General features: G+C 38.5%; 1 protein-coding gene across 1 annotated transcript; it reads right to left on the bottom strand.

Annotated features, from left to right (window-relative positions):
* Window positions 1-16,850: 16,850 nt before the first annotated feature.
* Window positions 16,851-23,092, bottom strand: LOC307149484 (uncharacterized protein; the record flags this gene model as incomplete). Its single annotated transcript, XM_079855827.1, has 2 exons — window positions 22,979-23,092; window positions 16,851-17,537 (listed from the first exon to the last, which is right to left on the bottom strand). The coding sequence occupies exons 1-2, from the start codon at window positions 23,051-23,053 to the stop codon at window positions 16,851-16,853; spliced, it is 762 nt and encodes a 253-aa protein (XP_079711953.1). The 5' UTR covers window positions 23,054-23,092.
* Between the last annotated feature and the right edge of the window lie 2,716 nt (window positions 23,093-25,808).

Raw genomic sequence — 25,808 nt, 5'->3', positions numbered from 1 at the left:
CAAAATCGGACCGTTATTTGATTTTGGTTTTGTCATTTTTCGTTTTTGGATTCAGAACCAAAAACGGGAGAACGGCTCTTTTTTTTACCGTTTCTTTGTTTTTGGTTTGAAACGACAAACGAAAAACAGGTGGTTTTCCACATGTGGGCGGCCTGACACGCCCCCTTCCGCCGATTGGTCAAGCAAGTCTGAGCATGTGACGTCATCAGTTGTCGCTCGGGTCTGTTCTACAAAATAATAGTCCTCGACTATGGCTACAGATTCTTAAACTGTACAGGGCAGGTCCTATACATGGATTTCTCGGCGACGTCATCACTGCTTGCGCACGCAACCAGGAGGCAGAAAGACCCGCGGTCTTGTACTGGAGTAAAGGGTTTAGGCCAGTAGCATAGTGGTGGTGTTGTCGCTAAGTCAAAATACCAAGGAGTTGTTGCGTAATTTATTTACATGCAGGTCTATCTGTTGTTTTATCTGCTCATTTAAATTATACATGTTGCAAGTAATTCTAAATCTAGGCAAATGGAAGAGTGGGACAGGAGGAAGTTGTATGTTGGCTACATTCTTTCTATTCATAATTTGACAAGCTGCACATGACCACATAGCACGTAGTTGTATGCATCAAGGGATTTGTACGCTCTAATCATTTCTCTTGTATACACACTTGCTTGAATAAGATAATTATGGCTATATATCAGGCCATACAATTGCTGGCCACTTCTTGTCATCCACAATCCAAAGATGTATTACGTAGGGATCCGGCAAGATCTCACCATTGCTGAGAGTAAGTTTTATGTATTCTTTTTGCGGCGTAGTTTTTCACCTATATTTAACAGCGCTTCGTCAGAAGTACAAATACAACAGCCGTTTTTTAAATCCTATCCAATGTTTGAAAGGAAAGGAGTAAACACGGTCACTAGTAGGTTGTGACGGCTGTCAATCAAAATGTGGAGCGGTGATTCGTTCCATGTGTTCCCTGTCAGAAAACAAATAGATAATTTGGTAAATTTAAATTTAACAGAATTTATTAACTTGTTGCCTGCTGTGGTTGTTTTAATTCACATCCTTTCTAAAAAATATGAACGTTTTTGGTTTAATATATTCTTAATATATAAGACTGTCAATGATCTAATTTCATGTTTTATATTTTATTTGTTCATTGTTTATTTTGTTGGGTTTTAGTTGGAGTTGGTCAGAACTGTTTAAAAATAATAATAATAATAATAATAATAAATTATATATATATATATATATATATATATATATATATATATATATATATATATATATATATATATATATATATATATGCGCATGATGCCTGCTGCCTTTGGGCTCAGTGATGTTGACATGTAAAATAAAGACATGTTATGTTACATAGTGATGTAATGGTGTTTTCTGGAAGGAAAGGAACTAAAGAACAAATCATTTTTATCAGCTGAAAGGCAGAATACAAATGTTTTTATTAAATTAGATAAACATTATATAACAGTTTCAGGTTATGTTTTGGTGTTGGTAACATGTCCCACATTGTCCCACACAAACTTATAATCATCCCACATTTGGTTTGTTTGATGGTGGTCACCCTAATTACATTACTAACTTAGTCTAACATGATAATTCATACATACATCACAGTATGTCCGGATTTTGATTCGTAAACAGTTGGACGTTTTACATAATGTTATATTAATATGAAACACAAACAAACAGATCCAACTCTGAAATTGCAGTTTATTATTGAGTCAACAAGAAATTACAAACAATGCGAAATCTACGTTAATTACAATGTTCTTTTACAGAACTCGGCATAACAGCTAGCGGTTTTCTGCCTCCTGGATGCGCGCGCATCCGGTATTGTTTGTATACAAGAAACCCGTGTATGTTCAGTCAGCAGTCAGAACTTTTCTTTTAGACACTCCGTTTTGACACGGGATGGTGATTGCAAATACTGTAATGCTAATCGGCTGAGGGTGGGTATAGGCCTTCCGATGATGGTGAAATACATTTTTACTGAAACTGTAATCATATCCGCGACCCGCGAGAATGAGACAGATGATTGACAGGACATAGCGAAGGCAATTAAAGGTGCTAGATATAACTTCTGTTAACAAAAAAATCAATAAAAAAGTGTTTAATCTAAGTGACTTTGTCTTTGTTTTATTGTTTTTGCTGTTTTTAATCAAATAAAGTCGTAATCGTTTTAAAGGGCAATTTCCAAATATATTTTATTTATTTGTTATAATATGGGTATTTTATAATACTGCATAAATAAAAACAAACACACGTAATATGTATGTGTAGCAGGGTGGATTAATTCGATCTATTGGGAGAGCATGCGCATGCGTGCATATCATTAACTGCCTCGCATTTAGTATAAAAGGAGTGAGGTTTGGCTACCGGATGTGCGTCTTGGTATCCCCGTTGCGTGACGTCATCTGTTGCCGCTGAAGGTATGTGGAATGGCGGGAGTAAACCCATGTCTCTTTGCCAATCATTTAAAAAAGACGAACCTGTGCGCCCTTAGGGCTGTTATTCCCCAGTATTCTGGGGTGGCGTAGTCGATCATTGTTGCCATTATAGGCTTCTCCTCTGGAGTTGCCCCCCTTCCCGCTTGCCACATTTTGGCGTAGTCGGCAGGATTTTTGTGTTTGGGCAGAGATGTGGGTATATAAAAAAAAAAAAAAAAAAAAAAAACTCAATTCAGTATAGATGCTTCTTGTTTGTCTTTAAAAAAAAAAAAAAAAAAAAAAAAAATTGAGGCAAAACAGCAGCGTAGGTGGTTTGAAAGGATCTTCTTCGTCAGTTGGCTTCCCTCTACTGTGGGTAAGTGAAGTGCGAGTTATTTTGTAGATGATTGAGTACGATGATGCCTATCCATTGTTCTCCGTAGATGATTGAGTACGATGATGCCTATCCATTGTTCTCTGTAGATTATTTGAGTACGATGATGCCTATCCATTGTTCTCCGTAGATGATTGAGTACGATGATGTCTATCCATTGTTCTCTGTAGATTATTTGAGTACGATGATGCCTATCCATTGTTCTCCGTAGATGATTGAGTACGATGATGTCTATCCATTGTTCTCTGTAGATTATTTGAGTACGATGATGCCTATCCATTGTTCTCTGTAGATTATTTGAGTACGATGATGCCTATCCATTGTTCTCTGTAGATTATTTGAGTATGATGATGCTTATCCATTGTTCTCCGTAGATGATTGAGTACGATGATGCCTATCCATTGTTCTCGGTAGATGATTTGAGTATGATGATGCTTATCCATTGTTCTCGGTAGATGATTTGAGTACGATGATGCCTATCCATTGTTCTCTGTGTATGATTTTAAGTACAGTGAAGCATATTCATCATTCTCTGAAGACTTTAGTACGACAGACAGAGCGAGTTAACGCTGGTTCTCACTCTAATCGCCACATCTCCCTTGAGTTGCAGAAGTGGTGAGGGGTGTCGCTACAGTGGTGCCTATGTCTAGTGCGAAGTTTGCTATCTTTTGGGATTGACTAAGGGGTAGTTGGTTTATCGTCGGGGCGACGATATGTAACAGGGGGGTAGAATGTAGCAGGGTGGATTAATTCGATCTATTGGGAGAGCATGCGCATGCGTGCATATCATTAACTGCCTCGCATTTAGTATAAAAGGAGTGAGGTTTGGCTACCGGATGTGCGTCTTGGTATCCCCGTTGCGTGACGTCATCTGTTGCCGCTGAAGGTATGTGGAATGGCGGGAGTAAACCCATGTCTCTTTGCCAATCATTTAAAAAAGACGAACCTGTGCGCCCTTAGGGCTGTTATTCCCCAGTATTCTGGGGTGGCGTAGTCGATCATTGTTGCCATTATAGGCTTCTCCTCTGGAGTTGCCCCCCTTCCCGCTTGCCACATATGCCTATAGGCTAAACACCACAGTTTTTTGGTTTTGTTTGTGTGAACTTTTATCCCCAACCATATTTCTTCATGGGCTCCACTCCAGGGGTCACATCAGCACCCCTACTTCCCATGGTACTAACTGTTAACAGTATGCTGACCCAGTTTATATGTAAAATCTTTGGTATATGTAATCTATATGTAGGCTAATATCTAAAAACACTTTACAGTGTGATGGAAATAAACATTTCTTAAAGCGTGTTGTAGCCTATATCACCCACAGATTTATTGGCACCCTTCTATCTGTGTTGTATACTGTAATAGACAATTGTCGTGCAAAATGATGAGTTTTTTTGTAAGAAAAACATTGCGAGCAAATGTCGAATTCTTGTTTGAAATATAAATCAACAACGTAAGAGGCTTTAGGCTTTTTTTTTTATTAACGAAAAAAACTAATAAAGGGGCCGTTTTCTCGTTAATGCTTATTTCATTTCAAATTGGAAAACAAACTATCAAAAAGGCAGGTTAATTCCGTTACGCACAAATGCCTTCCTTTTACACTGAAAAGTTCACGCACATCCACATATGAAATCACTCGCATATACATATATACACAAAGCATGCATCCACGTTTTATTTTATATATGCGCGAGTGTTTTATGGATGTGTATGCGTGCATCGAGTTTATATATGCGAGTGTTTATAGGTGTATATGCATGGAAGTTTATATGTATATGCGAGTGTTTATAGGTGTATATGCATGGAAGTTTATATATATATGCGAGTGTTTATAGGTGTATATGCATGGAAGTTTATATGTATGTGCGAGTATTTATAGGTGTATGCGTACGTCAAGTTTATATGTATATGCAAGTTATTCAGAAGTGTATATGCATTCATTACTAACATAATATGTATTGGTATGGATTTCATATTAGTGTGCACGTGTATTTCATATATGTATTTTGAACATCCAATAGTATACATGTATATGCGAGTAATTTATAGGTGTATATGCACGTGTGTTATGTATGTATTGATAAGCGAAGTTTGATTTAAATCCTACGTGGCGCCTCATAAGAACAAGACGACAGTTAAGACTACAGAACAGGACGACAGAACAAGACGACAGAACAGGAGGACAGTTAAGATGACTGAACAGGACGACAGTTAGGACGACAGAACAGGACGACAGTTAAGACAACAGAACAGGACGACAGTTAATATGACTGAACAGGACGACAGTTAAGACGACAGAACAGGACGACAGAACAAGACGACAGTTAAGATAACTGAACAGGACGACAGAACAAGACGACAGTTAAGACGACAGTTAAGATGACTGAACAGGACGACAGTTAAGACGACAGAACAAGACGACAGTTAAGACTACAGAACAGGACGACAGAACAAGACGACAGAACAGGAGGACAGTTAAGATGACTGAACAGGACGACAGTTAAGACAACAGAACAGGACGACAGTAAAGACGACAGAACAGGACGACAGTAAAGACGACAGAACAGGACGACAGTTAAGACGACAGAACAGGACGACTGTTAAGACGACAGAACAGGACGACAGTTAAGACGACAGTTAAGACGACAGAACAGGATGACAGTTAATATGACTGAACAGGGCGACAGTTAATATGACTGAACAGGACGACAGTTAAGACGACAGAACAGGACGACAGTTAAGATTACTGAACAGGACGACAGTAGGCTAGGACTACAGTTCAAGTACGGAAGACAGAACAAGAAGACAAGACAATAGATCAAATCGACATAAACAAAGAACATACACATCAACATATAGCCTACAAATTTTTCTGAAAAAGGAGGATCAATACAGTAAGGACGACAGAACAAATCGACATAAACAGAGAACACACACATCAACATATACCAATTTTTTCGAACAACTAGACAATGACTGCTGACAAGGACAAATTTGTAGTACAAAGCACAAAGCAGTCGACTCATTTTTGGCACAAATGGAACCCCATAATACAGGTTGGTGTTCTATCTGGCTTAAACTTAGTAACCACGTGTAGTTTTAGCTGCCCCTAGTCTTCTCTACTCACTTTCAAAATTAATTTTCTTTTGAATTTTCTTTTGTTTCCTGTCTTTATCTTGCGTGAGATGGTCTCTTCTGGTAAGACTCTGTTTACTCCTTTCTGGTTTTGATTTGTTTCTTAATGAGATGATCTAACTATCTAATTTATATCTAAATATACATTTTTCTTAAAATAGCTTACTGATCTGGACTAAAATGTAGGCTGTGTGAACTCAATGTGGGATTTATCATACTCTGTCTTTACCAAGTTCTCTTTAACTTGCATCCCATAAAGGTGTGTGTTTGCTTTAGCTAGGAAATGAAAATCTCTCTCTCTCTAAACTTGTATAAGCTATAATAAACACCCATCTCTTTTTTTAACTGCATTCCAAACCAATAGCTTCTCTAGTAAATAAATGACTTACAGAGACATACATGGACATGTTTTTAATGTAATTTTCAATTTTCTCTGCACAGTCCATCATCAGTGGCCAAAAGAAATCAAAGTGTCTTGACACTTTTTCCAAAAGTGTTCCACCAACAAGTGCCTGTGCGGTTGTACTTTGAAGATCAGGAGCAAATTGATGCAATCCACACTCACCTGACATCAATTCTGGGCAGCACACCCACACACACTGTGACAATATCAAATTCACCGATGTCCTTTTTACATTTTTTTAATGTTAATGTTTTTTAATGTTTTTTTTATTTTTTATGAAATACCCACAGATATGAAACTCAAATTAAAAAGGCAGTTTGCGTTCTCGTAACACTTTCTTTTATGTGGTCTGTGACTCTTAGGGGGTCTACAGTGATTCTGCAGGGTCTCCAATAAGTCTTATAGTTTATCTCAGTTGCTTTGGTGCATTTCTCAGATCACAACTGAAATGACATCATCTTGTCACTTGTGCACATCATAAAATCAATTTCTCATTCTTTTATACTTTATACAAATTGCAAATGCTTCGGTACATTCATGCAAGAATTGATCATGTACAACTGTCTGCTGTTTCCTACATTATCAACTCTTTATGTCATGTTGATCAAAATATAGGCCTATTATACTATTTCTCTGTTGAATTGTCATACTCCTCAAAACATCTAGGCATTAGTTCCTTGCATAAGTCATTAAATGCAAAATGGTTGAGTTGTCATAAACTGTCAAGCATGGTTTCAATACATTTCTATTAGACTTTATTTTGTAAATGTGTCCTGAATTGATCAATTGTGGAGGTGTATTTAGAATTTCACTAATGAAGGAAATAATGAATTGATAAATTAGGAAGCAGCAAGGCAATTCATAATCAACTGCATGAATTTACCAAAGCATTGGCAATTTGTTCAAAAGTAGTTATGAGAATTTCAGTAGTGATCGGAGAAATGTACCAAAGCAACTGTGATAAAAAATTAAGGATTCAGGAATGTTATACAAAATTTAACAGTGAGTCCTGCTGCGTGTGAATTTGACAAGATCAAATTGGATGTCCTTTTTAATTTTTTTTAATGTATATATTTTAATTTTTTTATCAATGAGCAGAAACACTTTGACAGGAGGATAGAAAAACAGTTAAAGAAGAGTGGCAAGCCATAGGGGAGTCATCTACTGGAGTCATAATTCATAAATGGTGTTGATAAATAATGTTTTTGTGAACAACAATATTGTCTCTTTCTTCTAAATGGCCCTTGGAATTTTAGAAAAGGGATAAATTGTGTTTGTCTTCATAAATTGCTATGTAGGACACTGTTTTGTAGCTGTATGATGACCAATAGTGAATAGTACAGCATATATAATCGAGGATCTATATGATTACACGGTGCTGTATGTCTAATGGTCTAAATATGGTTAATATCTAACGACTTTATATAAATTCACAACAACATATTTCACTCAGTCTCCTGTATATAAAAACATACAGTGAATATTCTATATTCAATATTCAATGAACTATTCTAGTAGGTCATATATAACTATTCTACAGTAGGTCATATATCATTACTTGTCATCTGATCCAACTATGAGTATTATACATTTTTTAATTCACAAAAACAAATAGTCTTCTGTAGGCTGAGTGAAGAGAGTGAAGCCCAACTGAATATCTATTTTAATCCATAGTGCAGATCTACACTGTAACGTTTATATTTAAATGAACAAAAAACACAAAATTGGGCAAAGTCTATGAACGGGACGGTTATGTGTAAGTTTTGAGCGTCGATTTAATGGTGTTATTTCCAACCTGGTCTCATGGGAAATACGTACCTCTGCTATGGAGTTAGAATCATGCCAAAACCTCACACACACACAAAACGTGTTTTACTCACACCCAACGATTCACAAACAAACTCAGTGTGGTTTGCAAATATAAAACATCACTCACAAACTAATGCATTTTGTTCTGCAAATAAAAAACATACCTATCAAACAAATACAGTATGTTTTACATATACAAAGAAACGTATTTCTTCAATGACAAAAATATCCTCCAAGTACAAACACAAATCTTTCAAGTAAAAAAAAAACCTTCAAGTACAAAACAAAATCCTTCAAGTACAAAACAAAATTCTACAAGTACAAAACAAGTCACGTGGCACTAATTTTCCGCCTTGCTGATCCACACACAAATGCCTTCAGATCCACACGCATGCTAGTAAACGGTCATGTAATTCGCACTCCACAACAGCAGGTGGCGCTGTTACCGACTTGCTTTAGCGCCGTCACGGACATGGAAAGAGAAGAGAAGAAGAAACGCTAGCGTGGGGGACGTATTTTGAACATGATAGCTGTGTTCCAACGTGAAGGCTGCATTCTTCGAAGGACTGAAGACTTCAAGGATGCAGCCTATTCACCTTATTTTCCATGACAACAAGGGCGGCGCCATTACGCTCATTTTGTCATCTTACTTCCGGCTGAGCGGGACTTCAACTTCCGGCTGAAAGGACCTACGCTAGTTTCTAGCGTAATTCTATAGTTGTAACGGTAAAATATGTTAAGTATTATATGCTCAGTTAGTGGCTGACATAACAATTGGATTAAGAGGATAGAACAATTTAACCAACGGTGTTACGCACACAATGTAGGCTAAAGCGATCGGAATGTTGTGGTGTACTTTACGATTTACACGAGGAGCACCTGAGGCAATGGCGGAAGGCGCTAAACTTGAAGTACTCACCCAAGCGCTGTGTGTTCGTACCATGTGTGTTATATGTGTTCGTACCATTTTATGGACGGGGAGCAGACTGACGAACGAACACCCTTACCCCGAGTAAAGGCTCGGCTACGATGTTCTGGTAAAGAAGTCCCGACGGGTGCTGAACAGGGGTGCGTTTCCCGAAAGCATCGTTGGCCAACTATGGTCGCAAGTTCATCGCAATGTCCATTGAACTCTATTGGTAACGACGGAACTTGCGACCATAGTTGGCCAACGATGCTTTCGGGAAACGCACCCCAGGTTGTCAGATTCAGGTAAGCTAACTTACTTAACTGTTGTTTCCTAACTTACCTATCTATGTGCTTGTTAGCCTAACGTTAGATGAAGTCCGTTCTATGAATACATTAGTAACGAGCCGTTCACAAAATACAACGAATCTTGCATGATTACCATTGGCCACCTAACGTTATATGTCATATTTCTTATATTTCGTTTACTTTGTGATATGGACCTACGGGTCTGAAATAAAGAATGAATGAATGAATATTCACGATAGTACAATATATTATGGTACATTACAGTCTTACAATAGCTCACATTATTCCTGTAAGGAGGCCAGCTAGCTACATCTCTTATTCAGATACTGATATTGACCTACGTAGGAGATTGTGTGTATACTGTCTCGTTTTTAATGCATCTTTCTTTTTCACACTGTTCTAAGTATGAGTGCCATCTTAAATTAATTAATTCTCATTTTAAGTACTAATTTAAATCTACATTTTAAATTTAAATCTAATTTTAAAAAAGTACTATTTAAATCTATTTTAAGTACTAATGTAAAAATGCTTATGGTTCTATTATTTCCATAGAACATCGATGAGCGTCAGTGTTGCAGTGGACAACTGTGAGGATGATCACAGCCACATGCCCCAGACCTGTGATGCAGAAACACAATGGGAGGATCCATCTGTCTCTGACCACAACTACGCTCCAAAATCTCAACTCAACCTGAAGCCACCTACATCTGAAATGGGAACACAATGCGTTGAGCCAGTGCCATAGTACATAACTCTGCTGAGAAACGACCACCTTTGTCAGCTCTACACAGGGTCGACATTGATGCATTCCACTCAGTTGCCGAGCACCTTACCAGTTCACACACCAACAGCTTTCAGCAACACACTTGGTATCAGCTCCTGATGACTCTGATGAAGCTGCGTCTTAAAGGGATAGTTCACCCAAAAATGACAATTCTGTTAGTAATTGCTCTCCCTCATGTTGTTCCAACCCTGTAAGACCTTCGTTCATCTTCGAAACACAAATTAAGATATTTTTGATTAAATCTGAGAGCTGTCCTCCATTCTCACTCCTCCATTTTATTTATTTTTCTTAATTTGTGTTCCGAAGATGAACGAAGGTCTTACGGGGTTGGAACAACATGAGGGTGAGTAATTACTGACAGAATTTTCAGTTTTGGGTGAACTAACCCTTTAATGTATTGCAGGGTGATCTTGCTGAAAGGTTTGGTGTTTCTCAGTCCACTGTAAGCAAGGTGATTTCGCGCTGGCTTGACATCATGGAGAAGTGTTTCGGAGAGCAGTTTCCAAACACAACATGTAGAGCACAATATATCAAAATATCGCAAATGTATATATCGCAATATGCATATTTTTTTTAGCTTTAATAAGCTTTAATCAGTTTATATAATTCATACAGTGAAAAACTAAGCAGTGTTTTACTTTTACATTTGATTATTCAGTTTCTGTTGTTAAATAACCCTAATGTAGGATAACCTGAACCCTGTGGTTTACACTGATGTTAAAATAACATGTCTTATATACAGTAAAACACTGATGTTCACTTTCACAAGTTGAAGGGATGTTTTCTTGTTACAAAAAGAATGTGAAACACATATGTAGGTTATATAATTTTAAATCTAATTTAAGTTCATTTTATATACTTTAAGCATTATCGTATCGCATATCGAATATCGCATTGTTTAATGAGTTATCGCATATCGCATTTGTCTTCAATATCGTGCACTTAATAACCTCGTCCAGGCGATGAATAATGGCAGACAGAGGCTTCACCATTACCGATCTCCTCTATGAAAGGAAGGGGAAACTTGTCCTCCTTGTGAATCTTGTAGAACAGATGTTACCTGTTATGAATAGTTATTTTTATAAACCTTTACAGTGTGAGCAGATGTTACCTGTTATGAATAGTTATTTTTATAAACCTTTACAATGTGCCCAGATGTTACCTGTTATGAATAGTTATTTTTATAAACCTTTACAATGTGCCCAGATGTTCCCTGTTATAATTAGTTATTTTTATAAACCTTTACAATGACCAGATGTTACCTGTTATAATTAGTTATTTTTATAAACCTTTACAGTGTGAGCAGATGTTACCTGTTATAATTAGTTATTTTTATAAACCTTTACAATGACCAGATGTTACCTGTTATGAATAGTTATTTTTATAAACCTTTACAATGTGCCCAGATGTTCCCTGTTATAATTAGTTATTTTTATAAACCTTTACAATGACCACTATGGAAGCCCGTTTCCGCCACATTGAGTAAAAAAATAAAGATTCTTTAAGTCATAATAATGAGAAACTTTCTCATAATAATGACTTAACATCTCATAATAATGAGAAACTTTCTCATAATAATGACTTAACATCTCATAATAATGAGAAACTTTCTCATAATAATGAGAAACTTTCTCGTAATAATGACTTAACATCTCATAATAATGAGAAACTTTCTCGTAATTATGACTTAAACATCTCGTAATAATGAGAAACTTTCTCATAATAATGACTTAACATCTCGTAATAATGATAAACTTTCTCGTAATAATGACTTAACATCTCATAATAATGAGAAACTTTCTCGAAATAATGACTTAACATCTCGTAATAATGACTTAACATCTCGTAATAATGAGAAACTTTCTCGAAATAATGACTTAACATCTCGTAATAATGAGAAACTTTCTCGAAATAATGACTTAACATCTCGTAATAATGACTTAACATCTCGTAATAATGAGAAACTTTCTCGAAATAATGACTTAACATCTCGTAATAATGAGAAACTTTCTCGAAATAATGACTTACCATCTCGTAATAATGAGAAACTTTCTCATAATAATGACTTAACATTCGTAATAATGAGAAACTTTCTCGAAATAATGACTTAACATCTCGTAATAATGACTTAACATCTCGTAATAATGAGAAACTTTCTCGAAATAATGACTTAACATCTCGTAATAATGACTTAACATCTCGTAATAATGAGAAACTTTCTCGTAATAATGACTTAACTTCTCGTAATAATGAGAAACTTTCTCGTAATAATGACTTAACATCTCGTAATAATGACTTAACATCTCGTAATAATGACTTAACTTAACATATAATAATGATAAACTAATTGTGACGCATTGTGCGCTCGCGCTACGCCTACAGACTATAGGCGCCGGTTGTTGCTGATGCTGATTCTTGCTAACATGGGCATCTGCGTGATCCATGGATTTTAAACAAATAGAGCAGTATTTCAGACGAGGACTAACAAATCGTGAAATACTAACTCTACTGAAAGAGGTACATGGAGTCATATTTAGCAATCGCACCCTTGAGCGACTTCTGAGTAAGCACCAGCTTTGGAGGAGGAAGAACAAGACTGATGAAGCTGATGTGGCAGCTTTCATTCAGCAACAACTACAAACATCAGGACAGTCGCATGGTTACAGGTGGATGCATCAGAAATGCTGGCTCAATGGAATTATCACTGACAGAGAGACAGTGCGGGTGATTTTACGGTTGCTAGATGGCGAGGGAGTTGACCTGAGGTCTAGGAATCGACTTCGCCGCCGAGTGTATTTCAGCCGTGGACCTAATTATGTGTGGCATATCGATGGATACGATAAATTAAAACCATATGGAATTGGTATAAGTGGGTGCATAGACGGGTTTTCAAGAAAAATGATGTGGCTTGAAGCTTACAGAACAAACAATGATCCTCGGATTATTGCTGGGTACTTTATGACAGCTTTCATAGAGGCGGAGGGCTGCCCTAATATGGTGAGATTGGATCTCGGCACAGAGAACGTCAATGTTGCAGAGATGCAGAAATTTCTGCATCATGGAACGCATCCCGACTCTGCTTGCGTCAGTTTTGGGCCAAGCACCAGCAATCAACGGATTGAGAGATGGTGGCTTACACTTAGAAGTCAGTGCATCCAGTTTTGGATGAACCTGTTTGACAATATGAAAGAGGATGGACATTATGCTGACACTTTCCTGGACAAATGTTTGATCCAATTCTGTTTTCAAAACTTAATACAGGTAAGTACTGCTTAATACATGTTTTATTTTGTTAATTTGTTTTTAAAGGGAAAGTTCACCCAAAATGAACATTCTGTCATCATTTACTCACCCTCATGTTGTTCCAAACCTGTAGGCCTAAATATGTTTCTTTCTTTTGTTGAACATAAAGGAAGATGTTGTTTTGTCCCCTTTGACTTCCAAATAGTATTAAAAAAAATACTATGGAAGTCAATTGTTACCCAAAACTGTTTGGTTATCAACATTCTTCAGAATATCTTATTTTATGTTCAACAAAAGAAAGAAACTCATATTTAGGCCTACAGGTTTGGAACATCATGAGGGTGAGTAAATGATGACAAAATGTTTATTTTGGGTGAACTATCCTTTTACGTCTAAACCTGTTGACAATTACTTTGTGTCTCTAAAGTAGTGTTGAGTAGATAATTTAAGAAATGCAATTTCTACATGGCAGTTACATGGCACAACGCATTAAACCTGTGCGCAAGACTCTACAGAAGTTTTGGTTCAATGACTCATTAAGGCAGTGGCTTTTTGCCACTTACTATCAGTTTTAATTGTGTATTTAAATGTATAATTGCATTTCTCTATAGACTATTAAACATTTTTACATTTAAAACATTTATCTCATAACATCATTTCTGCAACTGTAATTGTTGTGTAACTGCATTGTCACTTCTGAGATAGATTTTGTTGATACATTTCATTTGAATGGTAAAAACCTAAAGTGTCTTTCTATTTTTTTTATGATTAAATGTAAGAATTTTACATAAAAGATGAACGATAATTTTTATAAGGCTAGAAAAAATTGACCCTATAAATGTAAAAAAAAAAGGTCCTGGATATCATTTTAAGGGGACATGGACCCACAGCCCCCTAAGTAACAGCCTTCACTACCCAACACTGCACAAAATAAAGTAACTGGTGAATTACATTATGGAAAAATAATAATCTTTTGTAAGGGTGCTTTGGTATCCTTCCTGACTAAATGATAAACCCATCATGTAAATAAACCTTTTATTCGTTTTATTTTTCAGGAGGAACTGGATCAAGTGACATCATCTTGGAACAATCATAGAATACGACCAATTCATAACTCTCGATCTCCAAATGGTCGCCCATCCATTATGCATGCAGTACCTCAATTATATGGCGCAAGAGATTACTTACACCCTGTAGGCCCACAAGAAGTTGAAGTGTGTCTGGAGGAATGTGTATTCAAAGACTACCCATGTGACAAAGACGTGTTTGATGCCTGTGTTCACCTCATTACAGAACACAATCTGGATATGTCAAAAGATGTCTATTCAACTGTGGATTTTTATATCAAACTCAGGGAGTTGATAAATACTGAACTAAATGCCACAGACTAAAACTATTTGTGAAGCATATCTAAAAACAAATGTTATTCGCTGCTTAGTAATACACAAAATGTCGGGCAGCAATACCTTGATATGATCACACAATGCATCTCATTTGACTTGTACACTGTATTTCACTTTATTGGTGTCAACCTTCCTTTACATTAAATTTTTAATGCTGTGGAACACTTAATTGAAATGAAAAGGCAGGCCTACTAATGTTCAAAATAAAAATAAAATAAAAATGCTGTATGGGTTTTGTGCTGCATAAGCAAAGCAAGCAGGCAATTCTATAACCAAAAAAAATGTGTTAAGTTTATGGTTACAGTATTCATGAAACAGGATTGTATGTGTACCATTGGAAAACAGCACAACATATCTTTGCATTGCAACATATCCTTACGACATCACATACTGAAAGGAAAGCAATGCTCACTGTAGTCACAAACAAATTTTCAACTAACATTAACGCTATAAACACAGCAACGCTAAAACAGGTTTGGATGTAGTGCTACTGGGTCAAGAAAAAAAAAAAACATCCATATCTTTGCACTGAAATTGTGCAATATTTGTATATCTGTAAGACATATAAGTAAAGGAAATGCTCATCAGTGAGCAGCAACTGCAAACAGTCTTACAATTGACAATAACATTGCCACGTTATAATAGTTACAAAAATCTTTAAAACTTTTTTCAATTGAACAGTACAGCTGCATGTACATTCAAACAATTCAGAAACAACAGCTTAAAACAAACAGTGAATAAAGGCAAGACAACTTTTATGGTGGTACATAATGTGAATTTACAAAGACTACAGTCTTGCATTTAGAAGCAGTAGTCTTTTCTAACTTCATTAATTAGATAAAGTCCATCACCCACACATTGCACTCTAAGACTTTGTTAATTTCGGATCTGAAATCAGGATAACTGTCATAGAAAACTGACAGCTCCAAGACACAACCACAAGTGTGTGCAACTGGGCGTCGTTGGAAGCCTTGAACCTGTGTGAAGTTAATGACGATAGTTTTTTCCAAAAAAAGATCCGAACCAGTGCAGAATCTAAGAAACCGAGACAGACCTTGTGTGCCAGATTCCCTAAGGTAAGCGGTTAAATACCTTTGAATCTCCCTCTGCTGGGTATTCATGTTCTCTGGGAAAGAAAGAGCCCTCAAAACCTTTCTCACAGTGGGCTGCAAGTTTTCATACACAGAAGAAATTTCATCAAGATGACTGATGGCAGTGGAAAGCATGTTTGCCCACTGCTCAATGACAAAGGCAGGCTCTTGAATCAGTTTTTTGTGGGCAAGTTCTTGTAAGATTTCCTCTGCATTGTTCTCTGTTGGAGTTTTACGACAGCTATGGCCATCCAAAACCTCAAGCAGTTCTTCTTTGTCAACAGTGTTGAAGTCAGATCGCCAGGCTTCAAAGACTGCTCGTTCTGATTCTGGAACAAATTTCAGGAAATTCTCAATGACATCGCTTTTCGCACTTCCAAAAGCGGCCTGCTCCAGGACTACTGGAGCTATTTTCACAGGAAGGTACTTTTCCTTTTTCCATCCAAAGGCAATTATACGGCCTACACTTTCCCAGTGCATTTGTCCAAAATCATGCCGAAGGAAAGGCACCTTGAAAGAGCTGCCCATAGTGCACTGTTCATAAAACTCATTCCAGAACTCAGAAAGACAGTCTCTCACAACTCCTCCTTCATCATGGCCCCTCTCAAGTTTTCCATCTGGTGCAATAATTTGAATTTTTATTTCACACCTTAAAACGCTTTCATCCAAAAAATGAGCAATGAGTTCTGGGAGGACATGACCACGGTGGACAACTAAGATCCTCTTTATTTGTTCACTTTGTGCAATAGTGTTCAGAGGTGAGAGAGGTAATGTATCATCCAAAATTTGATCATCCACATTAAAAATGTCTCCAGTGTCTCCAGTGACAAATGTGACAGTGTTGCTGTCATCCAAAGCATTCTCATTTAGGGTGGAGGAAATTATCTCTGTTGAATAAAGGAAAGGCATCTCTGGTTCCATGTTGCTCCCTACAGTATGTAAACCACATCTGTGTTATCTGTATTTCCTGATCTTTCAGCTGGCATTTTTGTTGGGGAACTGTTCAGTTCTCGTGTAGTGAGACCCACATCTATTTCCTGTTGCATATGTGAGCCAGAGTTACTTCTCTTCTTTGTTGTGAGGTAGAACCGTAAAAGTGGCAACCTGGTGTCTGCATACAGTTTTCCAACTGTAATGTCTTCATCAATAGACATTTCTTTGTAATCCTTTAAATCTACCTCAAACTCAGTGATGTCTCCCTCAGGACTTTTTCCATCTGCAAAAAACAGCTTGACTGCTTGCTGAATCAAATCAGATTTCTTGGATTCTTTTGATACATCAACTTTTCGTGTGCCACCACCCCTTCTTGTTCTCACTTGTTTAAAGATTTCATTTTCTGTATCGTAATTCATCCATCCTAATTCTACCTTTCTCATAGTCTTCTGAGCATTCTTTGCTGTGTGTTGTTGACTTGTTGTGGCAGAATCATCATACTTCGATTTTTTGGATATTTTAGATTTCAATCGCTCAAAAAGTTTTGATTTTCTGTTATTGGGATCATTCCTGTTACTGGCTTTCTGTCTGCAAAATCCCAAAATGGCCAAACGATCACCATATGATGGAAAGTATGTCTTTAGCTGTTCATCTGTCATTAGTTCGATGACACTGGCATCAATCTATAAAAAAAAGGAAATGCAGGTTTAATATATGACATTGAGTTTGCATGTCAACATACAATTTTCGCTGAAAAATGGTTGGGTGCAAATTTATAAACAAACAAACAAACATACATACATACACATATATACATATATACATATATATATATATATATATATATATATACAGTCATGGTCAAAATTGATGGCACCCCTGATAAATATGATAAAAAATGGCTGTAAAAAATAAATCTGCATTGTTTATCCTTTTGATCTTTCCTTCAAAAAAATTCACAAAAATCTAACCTTTCATTGAAGTAAAAGAATTGAAATTGGGGGGTAAATCACATTATGAAATAAATGTTTTTCTCCAAAACACACTGGCCATAATTGTTGGCACCCCTAGAATTTTTTATGAGAAAAATATCTCTGAAGTATATTCCCATTAATATTTACATTTTTAAGCACACCAGGGTGACTAGGAACATGAAATTGTCCAGCTATGACTTGTTTCACAGGAGTTTAAATATGAGGAAACACAAAGCCCATATTCCCTTAATCATCCACCACAATGAGTAAAACCAAAGAATATAGTTCTGATGTGCAGCAAAAGATTGTTGAGCTTCACAAAATACAAAGTGACTGTAAGAAAATAGCTAAAGAATTGAAAATCCCCATTTTGACCATCAGGGCAATAATTAAAGGAGAACTCCGGTCAATTTTAACATTGAGCTCATTTTATTGTACATTTGGAGTGCTGTCAATACAGAGAACAACTACAAAAATCGGTGTTGCCTACACCGAGTTATTCTATTTTTTAAATTTGCACCCTGTTGACTTCAATGGGGCAAGTACTAAACCTGCTTTTAGGCTCTTAACATCCTTAATGTGTCATTACAAGTGCACAGAAAATGTGAGTGATTCCTTCTGAGTGAACACGAGTGGATCTGACTGCAGTAGATGTGAAAGATATGTATAAAAATGATGTTATTTAAGCCAGCGCAAATACCTGTTTACATCCTGTTTTTCGGTTGAAGTCCAAAGTAGTCGATTGCCGAGTTCACGCGCGTGATCATAGGTAACTAAACCTATGCGCGTGAACTCGGCAATCGACTACTTTGGACTTCAACCGAAAAACAGGATGTAAACAGGTATTTGCGCTGGCTTAAATAACATCATTTTTATACATATCTTTCACATCTACTGCAGTCAGATCCACTCGTGTTCACTCAGAAGGAATCACTCACATTTTCTGTGCACTTGTAATGACACATTAAGGATGTTAAGAGCCTAAAAGCAGGTTTAGTACTTGCCCCATTGAAGTCAACAGGGTGCAAATTTTAAAAAGAGGATAACTCGGTGTAGGCAACACTGATTTTTGTCGTTGTTCTCTGTATTGACAGCACTCCAAATGTACAAAAAAATGAGCTCAATGTTAAAATTGACCGGAGTTCTCCTTTAAGAAGTCATAATCAACTAAAGATGTTACGAATCTGCCAGGAAGAGGACGTGTGTCTATACTGTCTTAATGCACAGTGAGGAGGAAAGTTTGAGTAGCCAAAGACTCTCCAAGGATCATAGATGGAGAATTGCAGAGATTAGTTGAGTCTTGGGGTCAGAAAGCCTAATTGTTAAAAGAAAAATCCTCCTTGCTCATCCAAGAACAAACTCCAGCATATTTAGTTGTCAGACACGACTGGATCTTCAAAGGGACCGGATTCTGTGGTCAGATGAAACTCAAAAAAGGGCTTTTTGGCAGCAAACCCAGCAGATGTGTTTGGTGCACACAGGGATGAAGAGTACCCCATGCCTACGGTTAAATATACTGCTGGATCTTATATGTTGTGGGCCTATTTATTTGCTGGAGGTCCTGGACATCTTGTTCAGATACATGGTATTATGGATTCTAGCAAATACAAACAGATAAAAAAATCAAAACCTGACAGCCTCTGCTAGAAATCTTATAATGGGCCGTGGTTGGATCTTCCATCAGGACAACAGTCCAAAACAAACATCAAAATCAACACAAAAATGTGTTAGGAGCACAAAATGAAGCTTCTGCCGTGACCGTACCAGTCCCCTGACCTGATGAGTGGAGTGAACTGAACAGAAGAAGCACCAACATGAACTTGTGAATCTGAAGGATCTGGAGAGATTCTGTATGGAGGAATGGTCTCCGATCTCTTGTCAGGTGTTCTCCAAACTCATCAGGCATTATAGGAGAAGACTCAGAGCTGGTATCTTGGCAAAAGGAGGTTGCAGAAAGTGTTTAATAACAGGGTGCCAACAATTGTGGCCGACGTGTTTTGGAGAAAAACATTTATTTTATAATGTGATTTACCCCCACTTTCAGTTCTTTTACTTAAATGAAAGGTTAGATTTTTGTGAATTTTTTGAATGAAAGATCAAAAGGATAAACAATGCAGATTTATTTTTTACAGCCATTTTTTATCATATTTATCAGGGGGGCCATCAATTTTGACCATGACATATACATATATATATATATATATATATATATATATATATATATATACACACACACATATATACACACACACATAAATATATATACACATACACACATCTATATATACACACATTAGTGCTGTCAATGTTAACGCATAAGATACATTTTTGTCCAGTTTAACGCGCTAAAATATTTAACGCAATTAATGCAGCATCTGTTTTTTCTGTCGTCATTTAGCTAGCATTACATTATATGACCATGCTGTTATTCATGCAAATGCTTTTAAACCATTCAAGAGAACGCACTGCCTGTGAATGTCCTGACAGCACAGAAAGACGCGTGTCAGTATCCTGCGCCAGAATAGAGTTCTCTTTCACGCTTGAACGAACAATAACACACAACACGTTGATCTTACAGTGATGTCACCATGTGATCACAATGTCAGCAATCTGAGTTCACAGTGATCTAAAAGTGTAACCTCACAGCGCACTCACTAGGTGCTCAAACTATGACCACAATATAAGCTCATCCCAGCTAGACGTGTTATTGTTCTATTAATGTTTTGGGAGCATTATGTTATGGTCTTGTAATGTTTTCTGTAGCTAATTTTATTTTTGTTACCAGAATGTTCTCATAAAAGCTAGGATAACACTCTCTAAAAAACATTTTAAACATTGATAGAACATTATCCCCTAACACTCTTATAAAGTTTTAGCGGAAAGTTTCCCAGCAGACACAGGACTGAACCTTTTACATTAAAAGAAGTTTGTTTGAAAGTAATAGTTTGGTTTGGTCACCATTGTGGAGGTCAGTGTTTGCTTTAGTTGGGCTCTTTGGCCTTGATTATTTGATGTTAGTTTCTTTGACTTCTGTAAGTGTTTGTTATAGCAAGAGAAAATGTGATCAAGTATGTTTGCTACTTGTTGATAATAAAGATATTATCATAATGTAGTGGCCTGATTTCATCCAGGGAATGGTCTCTAGTATCAATTTTACATGATCATAAAAATTCTGGATTTATACAGCATGAGATCCTGCAGCATTTTAATCTTTTAAATTTTTAATGCAGAGTATTTAATATTAAAAACAAAATTTGTGTACATTAAGTTTTAAATCCCTTCATTGAGACAAACACATACCTCAAGAATCAGCACATGAATCTCTATAACGATGACATGCTTCATGCCGCAATGCATTCTGGGTGCATCACACAAAACTCATCAGTGGCTCCCAGAATGCATTGCAGCATGAAGCATGTCACCGTTATTGAGATTCACGCGCTGATTCTTGAAATTTGAATTTGTCTAAGTGAAACAGTAGTTCAAAATGTTTCGTTTTTTTATTATTATACAGATTGTCTTATTTAAACAGTGTTGAAAGTCATGCTATAAAGTGAACATTACTATAATCAATTATTAGAAATTAACACACATAGGCCTAACTGTCTAGAAGAGATCAACTAATCAGAGCACTACATGTTAATTATATCATTATCATCATCATCATCAAGTAGCTGACATGTTCTTGCCATAAGACAGTTACAGCAGCCAGAGAAAAACTAACATTAAAACATCATGTCAAACTGCCCAACTAAATGGGCATAATGTAGAATATGGGCATAAACCATAATGGTGACATCAAACCAAATTATTAATTTAAATAAACCATCAACATCTAAACCTCTGTTAATCTCAATAAGGACTTTTGTACACACATGACAAGTAAATCTGGTTTGTAATAAGTGAAGTTGGTAATGCTGTTTGTGGAGTTGTTTACTGAAGTTGGAGCCTGACATCAGATGTTTAGAACGTCAACCCAAATTTCATTTTCAACCAAAATTTGATGTCTGAGCGAAGTCCATGTCCAAAAACATTTCTAGCTGGGGTGACTCACATTGTGGCCATAATATGAGCACACAGTGAGTGCGCTGAGCGGTTACACTTTTAACTCACTGTGACCTCACATTGTGATCATATGGAGAGATCACTGTGAGATCAACGTGTTGCCTGGGAATTATGCCTAAATGTAAGTTTTGTCGAGTATCCTCATGAGAGCAGTCTTAAATTAGTTAAATAAAGTCTTAAATGAAAGTAAAGACAAAAGTATTCTTAGATTTCTAATAGTATAAGCTGAGTGCATGTGCGGCTTCAAGAGAGCAAAAATACAGATATGTTGTACTTCATTTATGCTATTTTATACATTTTCATCATCTTTATCTCTCTATATACACCCATTTCAATCATTTTATATTACCGTTTAATCTTGTGTGCCACGTTGTCTTCACCAGAAATTTAGAGAGAAGTGAACACCTCCACCTCAAAGTTTTTATCATCAAAGGATGATGTTGTGAAGCATACATTTTTCATCACTGTTGCTTCAGTATAATAAGACTTTTTGAATTTGTGCTGGTGAGATTAATTCTCATTGATAAATTTAACAAAGATTATTTAATAGATCTTCTGCTTCTTGCTCTTCCACTGCCTCTGTCTACCTCTTGGGCTATATTTAAAATTAAAACCAACTTTGTGATAGATCTAACTTTCTTAGCGATAAGAAATCTGGGGCAGACAAGATGGCTTCCAACCTCTGGTTTCACAGACAAAGCTAGTCTCAGACTAAAATGCATGTTGAGTTGTTTTAACTGAACCAAGTTACCACAATACGCACAATACTTAAAGGTATTTAGCAGTGATATTGCTAGAATTTTCTATTTACAGCAAAGTTAGCTGATTGCCTGCACAGAATATGATAACATTATAATATAACTATATATATATATATATATATATATATATATATATATATATATATATATATAATTCTGACTTAGTCTAAGCCCTGTTTGTGAAACTTAAATGTACTAAATTAACTTGAATGTAACTAAAGAAAGTATAAATTACCAGTTTATGAAACCTTTATGTATAATCCTAAACCCCTGCCCTGCAGTCCTTCATCTGTGCCACATTTTTGTCCAGCTGCATTGTCTCACCTTTTCTTGTTCCAGTTTCTCAACGGTTTCCTCTGGAACATTCCTCATTCGCAGAAACTCAATTAGATCATCCATCCTGTAGACATATACAAGTTTTTATCCTCTCTAGGCCTTTACCCACATGACAAGTTTGATTACCAGTATTGTATTTAAAGAACACACACAGACACACATTACGAGTATATCAAAACGATACTCGGTTACTCACGTAACCTCGGTTCTCTCTAGAGAGGGAACGAGTATTGCGTAAGGAACTTACGCTACGGGAAAAGTCATCTTTTCTCGAGATACTGAAGCCAAAAAATTATCCTTAATTTTTCATAATTTGTCAACGCAGTGCAGCAGGCAGCACAGCAGAGCTAGAGCGGGCAATACTGCGTGCTCATTGGCTGCCGCGCGGCAACTGCTTAAGCCTACCAGTGAGCCCCGCGTGACGTCACGCCCAATCAGGGTGCGCGCGCCCTCGCGCGTCACAGCCCGCCAGAAGGGGCGGCGTCAGAGCGTATAAAAACAGGGCTCGGAGGCTTAATTCTCTGGTTTCTGTCGAATGAAGCGACATGAGCTCGAGGCGCAAGCACGGCAGGGAACGCAATACTCGTTCCCTCTCTAGAGAGAACCGAGGTTACGTGAGTAACCGAGTATCGTTCTCTTACGAGAGGTTCTCTCGTATTGCGTAAGGAACTTACGCTACGGGAACCCTTTGTCAACGCCGTGCGCACCATGCATCCACACACAACTCCAGGGGGAGGGGACCCGGGGAGTGAAGAGTGGGGAGAGAGGTGGCCAGCAATGCGGGCCAACACATGTACATAAGCACCCGTAGGGAGAAACAGAGCGGCGCAGCCGGTCTGTATATAAAAGCTTTCCCTGAAAGTGCGGCTCGACCAGAAGAGTCAAATCTAATATCCAGCCTGCGAAGAGCAGGGCATGAACATGATTTTAGACTGCAAGAAGTTTAGCCTGTAGGGCGGGAACTTCCAGGTTATAAAACCTAACAAATGTAGACGGGGAGGCCCAGCCTGCTGCCGTACAAATGTCATAAATGGAAATCCCACTGGACCATGCCCACGATGAGGCAACGCCTCTGGTGGAATGAGCCCGTATGCCCAGAGGGCACTGCAGGTCTTTGGACGCGTATGCTGTCGCAATAGCGTCCACTATCCATCTGGATAGCGTCTGTTTCGAGGCGGCGAGACCCTTGGTGTGCCCACCAAACGAAACAAAGAGCTGCTCTGAGAGCCTGAAGGCTGCAGAGCGCGTAATATAAAGCCTTAACGCCCTGACAGGGCAAAGGAGGTTATTATCGACCTCGCTGGCTGCCGGCGGCAGGGCTGAGAGGGAGATAACCTGTGCTCTGAAAGGAGTACCCAACACTTTAGGGACATAGCCATGTCTAGGTTTGAGAATGACTAACGAGTCGTTAGGTCCAAACTCGAGACACGACGCGCTAACTGATAGCGCATGCAAGTCACCCACACGTTTTACTGAGGCGAGGGCCAGCAGAAAAACGGTTTTGAAAGTGAGGTATTAGAGACCCACAGAGTCTAACGGCTCGAAGGGAAAAGCTTTAAGGGCCTCCAGGACCAAAGACAGATCCCATATCGGAACCGAAGGTGGCCGCGGAGGGTTCAGCCTCCTGGCGCCTCGCAGGAAACGGGTAATGAGTTTGTTTCTTCCTAGTGCGCGGCCGCGCGCCGAGTCGGCGAACGCAGCAATCGCCGCAACATACACCTTGAGCGTGGAGGGGGACCTGCCCGCGTCCAAGAGCTCTTGGAGGAAGTTCAGAACCTGTGGAACCCCACAGGACTGAGAGTTCAAACTCTTCCCTGCACACCATTTGTTAAACACTGACCATTTAGACGCATAGAGCCGCCTCGTCGAGGGGGCTCTGGACTGCGAGGTTGTGATAACTACCCCTTCTGGCAGATCAGCGAATATTCGTTGATTACCCACGCATGCAGAGACCAGCGCTCTGGATGGGGATGCAGAATTGACCCTCGGGCTTGAGAGAGACGGTCTCTCCTCGCCGGAATCGGCCACGGGGCTGTGTCTGACAGGCTCACCAGCTCCGGGAACCAGGGTTGGTTCTCCCAGTGCGGGGCTATGAGGAGCACTGCGCAGCGCGTTTCCCTGATCTTTGCTAATACCTGAGGCAGCATTGAGATCGGGGGGAAAGCGTACAACGGGACACTGGGCCAAACTTGGGCCAGCGCATCCTTGCTCTTCGAAAAGAACCTTTTGCACGGAGCGTTCTCGCTTGTGGCAAAAAGGTCCAATTTCGCTTCGCCGAAGCGGCGCCACAACGTCTGTACCGTCTGGCTGTGTAACGCCCATTCCCCTGGGGTAACATTGTCCCTGGACAGTTTGTCCGGGTCGTCGTTCAGGTGCCCGGGCACGTGCGTGGCTCTCAGCGAGCGCAGCGAGCCCTGAGCCCAGACCAAAAGGCGTTCTGTTAGAGCGCGCAGGGCTCTGGATCTGAGTCCGCCCTGGCGGTTCACGTAGGACACCACTGACATGTTGTCTGAGCGAACTAGCACGTGGTGTCCCCGCAAGTATGGGAGAAAATGCTTCAAAGCCTTCTCGACCGCTAACATCTCCAGACAGTTTATATGGAGGTTCCGCTCTGGGCCCGACCAGGGGCCGCAGATTGGTCTGCCCCCGTAAAGCGCTCCCCAACCCATGTTGGACGCGTCTGTCGAGACCACTTTGCGGTGTGAGATGACTCCCATTGTCACTCCCTGTCGGTACCATTCGGGCGCTAGCCAGGGCTGCAGGGCTGAGACACAGACCTGAGTCACGCTGACTTGAGCGCTGCCCGAAACCCACGCTC

The sequence above is a fragment of the Squalius cephalus genome (assembly GCF_949319135.1).
Source record: "Squalius cephalus genome assembly, chromosome: 21".
NCBI classification, from domain to species: domain Eukaryota; kingdom Metazoa; phylum Chordata; class Actinopteri; order Cypriniformes; family Leuciscidae; genus Squalius; species Squalius cephalus.
This window is presented reverse-complemented; position numbering and strand designations above follow the sequence as displayed.